Source organism: Antechinus flavipes, chromosome X, assembly GCF_016432865.1.
Source record: "Antechinus flavipes isolate AdamAnt ecotype Samford, QLD, Australia chromosome X, AdamAnt_v2, whole genome shotgun sequence".
NCBI lineage: Eukaryota > Metazoa > Chordata > Mammalia > Dasyuromorphia > Dasyuridae > Antechinus > Antechinus flavipes.
The window spans coordinates 7653978-7661327 of NC_067404.1; the positions used below are offsets into that span (position 1 = coordinate 7653978).

A 7350-nucleotide genomic window follows, 5' to 3' on the forward strand; every position below is an offset into this window, starting at 1 on the left:
GTCAGCTTTCTGGCACAATCATCCAAGAAATTTATCTGTCTTCCCAAAAGACCTCCCTCGGTACTGGAACATCCTTTCCTTTATTCTGCACGCACCTAGTTATTTACATGTTATCTCTCCACTAGACCAGTAGCTCAATTCAATTCAATAAATATTTATTAAGGCCCTGAACTAAGCTCCTTGAAAACTGGGACGCCTGGTGGTATCCTCAGCTCTTACTACAGTGCTTGACACAATGGGACACCTTGATACATGCTGAGAGGTTCCCATTCTCCTCCCTGCCTTCCTTCTAGAAAGCCAGTAGAATTCCCCTGCTATTCCATTGCTGCTGCCTTCTTCTCAACACCAACCCCATGTGGGAAAATCGGGACACTGATGCGTTGTCGGTGGAGTTGTGAAATGATCCAACCATTCTGGAGAGCAGTTTGGAACTTTCCCCAAAGGGTTATCAAACGGAGCCCTTTTGAGCCAGCAATGCCATTAGTGGGTCTGTATCCGGAGGAAATCTTCAAGGAGGGGAAAAGACTCCCATGTGCAAAAATGTTTGGAGCGGCTCTTTTTGTGGTAGCAAAGAATTGGAAAATGAGCGGATGCCCATCAGTTAGGGAATGCCTGAACAAGCTGTGCTACACGAAGGTCAGGGAATATTATTGTTCTACAAAAAATGTTGAAGAAGCTAATTATAGACAGGCCTGGAAAGATTTCCGTGAACTGATGCTGAGTAAACCAAGCAGCAACAAGCAGAAATACATTGTACACAATAACAGCCAAAATATGCCATGATCAACTATGAAAAGCCTGGTTCTTCTCAATAGTTCAGTGACCCAAGGAATCCTAATCAACTTTGGACAAAAAATACCATCTGCATTCAGCAAAAGAGCTAAGGAGACTGAATGGAAATCAACACATGCTATGTTCGTTTCTTTTTTCTGGTTTTTTGTTTGGTTTTGTTTCTCTTCCCTGGTTTTCCCTTTTGCTCTGGTTTTTCTCTCCCGATTCATTCATAAGGCAATGTGTAGTAAAAATGAGTAAACTTACAATGTAAAAACAACACCATTCCCCAAAGGAAATTCAACAAGTAGTCATCCAGTGGCTACTAGGAGAGGGGCAGCAAAGCCTAGGACAGCCGGCCTCTAGGTCTAGGAGTCCTAGCTTCAAGTCCCACCTGATCGAGGTGACCCCGAGCAGGTAAGTCCCAGTAGCTCTCTGGGCACTGGAGCTAAAGACAGACATGAACCGATCCTTCCATTTTACCAAGAGAAATAAAGGGCTATAGAGCAATTTGAGGGAGAGAGAAAGAAGAACAACCCTAGTTTTCCAAGCAGTCTTTGAATAATTGAGATCCATTTCAGAGCTAGAACGTCCAAAGGTCACCAGCTTTGTTTTACAGAACGGAAAAGGGCCATCAAAAATGTGACAAGCCCAAGGTCACAGATTGGCCACAGGTCTTGAGGACTCCAAAGTCAGAGCAGGCGCCCAGACCACAGGAGCCAAGAACGCAAGTTTCCCAGCCATTAAATGGATGCCTGCCACAAAGTAGGAGTTTAATACATGTTAATGACTATTGACAGAGATCTAAACGACGAAAGATCAGAACAAACAAGTTAAAAACAAGTACTTAAAATTTCTTAACTTGACTATCAAGATTTGCCATCCAGGGGCCTCGGAGCAAAGTCTGATCCACATAGCCCCAGGGGGTCTTGGGAGAGAACAGGTCACACGGGTTACTAAAGAAAAGTCATAAAGTTATAGGACAGGGAAGGGCCACCTCTGGGGCCATAAAAAGGGGAAGGGAACACGGAGCACTCTCTAACTTGCTTCCGGCAATTTCTGTGCTTTCCATTACAAAAAGGGCTAGCTCTGACCTGGGAGTCCAATCTTTTCCTGGAGAAAAGGAGCAGCTTCAGTTAGCCTGTGGCTTCTGGGAAAAGGCTTCAGCTCTATCTCTGTACTACCTTGCTGGCCAAAGGTGAACGCACAAGCTGGAGCCTGAAGCTAGCTTCTCTCCTCGGTACCTCAACACGGCTATGTGGCACCCGAAGGTACCCAGCCCAGACTAGGAGGAGACTCCACAAAATCTACAAACTCTGACTTTAAGCAAGCTCAGTCCAGGAGACATCACAATGTAAAAAAGCCCCTTCCGTCCCGCCCCGACGTGGGGAACACTCTAAATATTAATTGACGGAGCTCCATTCATTTTGCAAAGCCCATTCTCACACGAACAACTTCAAGAGGTAAGTAGGTGGGCAGGTATTACATCCCCCTTTACAAATGAGGAAACTGAGGTTTAGAAAGAGTAAATGACTTGGAGAGACTTACCCTGGTGATCTGGCTAGGCAGCAGGCATAGGGTTCTAACCCACTTCACCTGTCCACCAGCCCAGCGCTAATTTTTTTCCCTGCAAAGCAAATGAAGCTAAGGACTTGCCCAGAGTCCCACTGCTAGTATGAGGCCATGATTTGAACTCGGGTCCTTCTGACTCCTATGCTCTATCCACTGCACCATCTAGCTGCCCATAAGCACCATTTTACAGGATGCCACCTTCCCTAGCTCTAGCCCCTAAACACTTCTTCCCCGGCCTAGGATTAGTCAACCCCCTGGGGGAGAGGAGGGGAGAGGGCCAATAAATGGAACGGTCCTGAAGGGGAGGGAGCTCATTCATTTCCAGCTTCCCCCTCTCGGTACCCAGAGGACTGACACCACCCCGACGATCAGGCCCTCCGCTCGGAAGCGTGGGCGTTCTCTCCCTTACCCCCCTGAAGAAAATCTCACTAACTCAAATGACCTTTCAATCTGGCCTCGGGTTCTGGCTTCTCCTGCCTTTCCTCAGGTTACCATGGACAGAGGGAGAAGCGGCCGGCCAGAGAGGGGGGCGGAGGGGCCTAGGCAGCACCAAGAAGGTCCGGAAGGAAAGCGCCAGGACCAGGGCTAGCGAACCCCTCAAGTTTTCAATGCCGCAGCCCAGTCTTTGGTCCTACCCATCTGTTCCTTGGCCCGAGAGGAGGCGCTGGCAAGAACTGTGGGGAGGCTCTCTCCAAAAGCTTGAGTGAGGCTCATCAGGTGGCCTTACAGTATGCAATATGCCGAGCAAATAACTGAGTCCAGGCGATCCCCAAGCACAGCCAGGAAGAGACAGGCAGCTGGGGGCAAGAGCTGAGTTCTAGTCACATGACATCAAGCAAGTGACCTAGGTCCACCACAAAGGAGGGAGCAGGACCACTATAATCTATCTGTGCCATTCCCTCTAGAATACGACCTTTAACATTTTTAAAATAATATTTTCTTTTTCCAAATAGATGGAGATAGTTTAACATTCATTTTGGTAAGAGTTTGTGTTCCAGATTTTTCTCCCTCTCCTTTACCTTCCCCCTCCCCAAGACAGCAAGCAAACCGATCCACATTAAATCTGTGCAATTCTTTTAAATGTATGTCCATATCTGTCACGTCGTACAAGAAAAATCAGGCCCAAAAGGAAGAAAAAAAATCCAAGAAAGAAAAAGCAAACAATCAACAACAAAAAGGTGAAAATATTATGCTTCAGAGCATCTTTGGTCTCCATAGTTCTCTCTCTGGATGCCAATGGCATTTTCCCATCCCAAATCTACTGGATTACCTTCAATCACTTCATTGTTGAAAAGAGCCAAGTCCATCCAAAGCAATCCCAATACACACACACACACACACACACACACACACACACACACACACACAAAAGCCAAGTCCATCGCAGTTGATGATCACATAATCTTATGGCTGTCTACGATATTCCCTTGGAGGCGCTCACTTCACTCAGCATCAATTCGTCTAAGTCTCTCCAGGCCTCTCTAAAATCATCCTCCCGATTGTTTCTTACAGAACAGTAATGTTCCATAACATTCACATACCATAATGTATGAGCCGTTCCCCAGCTGAGGAGCAGCCCCTGTTTCCAGTTCCCTGCCACTACAAAAAGGGGCCACACACATGTTCCTACACATGGGTCACCTTTTAGAAGGAGGTGGGGGATCAGGACAGGAAGGGGACTCAAAGTTATCTGCAAATCTGTGGAAGGACAGAGAATGCTTAGCCAACTAGGGAGTATGTGGTTAGGGGAGACAAGCATCATGGGAGAAGCTCTGAGGGCCGGAGCTAGCACCAGTGATTGGCAGCTATGTGGAGGAAACAGACTTGGCCTCAATATGTGGGAAAACATCCCACAAGGCTGTCTGAAAATGAAACACATCGCTCAGTTCTCTAGTGAACTTTCTTTCCATCGGTGGCGAAGCTCAAGCAGAGGTCAGTGGGGGAAAGCAATGGCTTTAGAGTTCAAAGAGGCTGGAGGCTTATCTCTACCCTGTACCCACTCTATGACCTTCAGGGAAGTCATTGAATTGTTCTGAGCATCAGTCTCCACTCAAAAAAAAAAAAAAAGGAGGGGGCGGGGGAGGGTGAGCTAATGCTACTTACACAAGCCACCTCAGAATCGGTAAAGAGAACAAAAATGCCAGCTGCAAAGTGCCACGTCACATTCTCATAGTGCCTCAGTTCTCTCATCTATAAGATGGGAAAAACACTTGTCCTGGAAAATAAAGCTCAAAAACAATGAACTTCCTGGCCCAGGAAAATTCTGAGGAAATCCTAATAGGCAAATGGTCTCAAAGTACAGGGTGTCTCATTTTGTTTCGCTTGACTATACATCTCTGGGAGGCAGATTTTGCTTTTCTTTTTCAATGAAAGGAGAGAAAAGGGAAAGGATGGGGCTTTGTTTTGTTTTGACCTTTCATTTTTAAAAATCCTGAAGAAAAACTGCAGGAGATAATGGGAAATAATCCAGCCACGTCTCCACTTCCTCCTCTACCAAATGAAGGAATTGGCCCAGCTGGCCCTAGAGCTCTGTCACTATGATTCAATCTGGAGGCCTTTAAGGTCTGTAAAATCTGTGGTGTGGTAGGAATGGTTTGTGGTTTGGCTGCTCTTTACTGCCTGTGTGACCTTAGGCCTCAGTTTCCTCTGATCTTAAACGAGATTGACTGAAATGGCTCCTGAGCTCCGCTTCTAGCTGGTACAAGTAAAGCCGCTCTTTCTCTAAAATCCTGTCCTCTCCATGACAAACGGAGTCCAAGCACAGACTGGAGTTGGGGCTGGTGGTTTCCGTGTCCCATCGGGTTCTGACCTTTTAGGACCCCTGTCAGCGTAGAGACCTAATCCTGTAGCGTGCAAGGTCACAAAGAAGCCAGGCCACTCTTAACCACGCCTTGTCTTTGGCCACCGACAAGGACTTGCCCGTGTACCTGGCTAGGGGATGGCCGGTCCTTACCCTCCCTCCTCTCAAGTTACTTTCTGTCCCAACTGGCACGTGGATGGCAGGGGGGGCATAACTAACAGCTCTTTGTGCACACCATTGTGAAGGAGGGCCCTACCCCCCAAGGCACGCCGGTGGGGCCCAGACTTTACTGGAGGCTCCCACTTTGCCTGCTCAGGAGCAGAATCCCAGAGGGAAGAAGTCGCTGCTATCATTTGCCACAGAGATAGCCTTCCTTCCACCGCGCCTCCCGAAGATCCAGGTGCAGACGTTAGTCCATTTCCAAATTGGCCAGAGCCTGGCTGTCCGTGGGGAGGGGGCAGACTCACGAAGGTCGTCTATACCCATGTAACTTCCTCTCCAAATCAAGGCAGCAAAGTGGACCCACTTTCGTGAAACCTCAACCCTGCTTACTTCATTTGGCGAAATAGGAGGCTGAACTAGGGACCCTTGGCGCTCGTCTATTTTTGCCACCCCCGGGGCACTGCCCAGGGGGAGACCTCCCCAGACTCCCACAACTGGCATCCAGTCTCGTGAGGAAGAAAAGCTTGTCAGAGGTCGCAGCCCAGAGGAACAGAGGAGTGGGAGTGGGGGTGGGGATGGGGAAGGGAGGGGGCATCGTGACTGCGGAAGTCAGGCGGGGAGGGGGGGATCTCCGACTCTTCCCTTTCTTCCCCTTCATCATCTCCCACCCCCCTTCCCCTTTTTCCTCTCCCCGCTAACCCCATCGCCACAAGAGAGAGCAGCCCCGAGTGCTGGGAACAGCCGCAACACTAAAGAAGCTACAGAACACGCCCCTCCTCCCCCCGCGGGAGACCCAAGCCGTCTCAGGTGCAGGGCGATTCGGTTCTCGTCACCGCCCCCTCCCCAGGGCGCCCCGCAGCCCCTTCTCCAAGGGGCGCCCTCTCATCTTGTGTCCCGGGGCTCCCGCCGTCCTCCCGCTTGGAGTTCCCCAGCGCGCCCCGTTACCGCCCTAAAAACGGGTAGGAAGCCTTTAGGCCAGGGCCTCCGCCACGCACGCGGGGGCCTCGGGCGTCTGGCCCGCACCCCGGAGGTCCCACGATGCCCCGCGGGACCAGGCCAAGAGGGCTTCGGCTCCCTACGCGACCCCGGCCCGAAGCCTCCCGCACCCAAGCCGCCCCGCAGCCTCCGATCTTCCCGCAGTCGCCCGCTCACCTCGGGCTTGGTGCGGTTCTGCAGCAAGTGCTCCAGGTAGAGGTCGGACAGGGCCGTCCGCATGCTGCTCACGCTCTCACTCCGGCTCGACTTGAGCGTCATCTCGGGCCAAAAGCGAATCTGCCCGGAGCTTGCCGGGAGCCTGGCACCGCTAGAGATGCGGCGGGGCACTGACTGACTGACTGATCGGACGCCGCTGCAGTCGCCGCCGCCGCCGCCACCAGGCAACGGCCGGGAGCTGCCGAGCCCAGAGGGGGACCGAGATGAGCCGGGGAGGGAGATGGAGAGAGACCGGCGCGAGGGGGTAGAGAGGGAGAGCGAGAGAGATCTAGAGAGAGACTGAGAGAGAGGTACGCGCGGAGGGAGAAGGGCGGAGGAGGCGGGGGCGAGGGAAGGAGGAGGAGCTACGGCGCCGCCGACGCCGACGGGGGGCCGGCAGCCTGCGGAGCACCCGGCTCCCACAACTCCGCCCCCGCTGCGGAGGCCCCGCCTCCGGGCCTCTCTGGCCCCCGCGCCGAGCCAAGGAGAGGCCACGTCACCCTGGGCTGGCCCGACCCGGCCGGCCGAGCGCCCCGCGGCTCCGAAAGCTGTGGAGGGGAGCCGAGTCTGCGCCGCAGGCACCGCCCCCGCCTCCCTCGCTCCGCCCCAGCCCCCTGCCCTCCCCTCCCCTTCTCAGCTGCCGGCTTCTAGTCTCTCTCTGCCTCGGCCCGTTCCTCCTGCACAACCCGCTCTGGGGACTGCAGCTGGGTGCCCGGGCGAGGGAGATGGCCCCAGAGAATGGCCCTTGGGGAGCAGAGCACGAAAGGGATCTTGGAAGAGGCCACCGGCGGGACCACGCGACCGGTCCTACAGCCAGCTCCCCTAATTGCGCCTCTAATTGAGTCTTCGCACAC

At 52.4% G+C, this 7350-nt stretch overlaps 1 protein-coding gene across 1 annotated transcript in view; it reads right to left on the reverse strand.

Annotated features, from left to right (window-relative positions):
- MPP1 (MAGUK p55 scaffold protein 1) overlaps nt 1-6904 on the reverse strand; it is a 68871-nt gene extending 61967 nt beyond the window's left edge. Inside the window, exon 1 of the mRNA XM_051967749.1 lies at nt 6458-6904. Coding sequence (XP_051823709.1) covers nt 6458-6559 — 102 coding nt within the window. The 5' untranslated portion in view covers nt 6560-6904. The remainder of the gene's footprint in view (nt 1-6457) is intronic.
- Nucleotides 6905-7350: the final 446 nt, after the last annotated feature.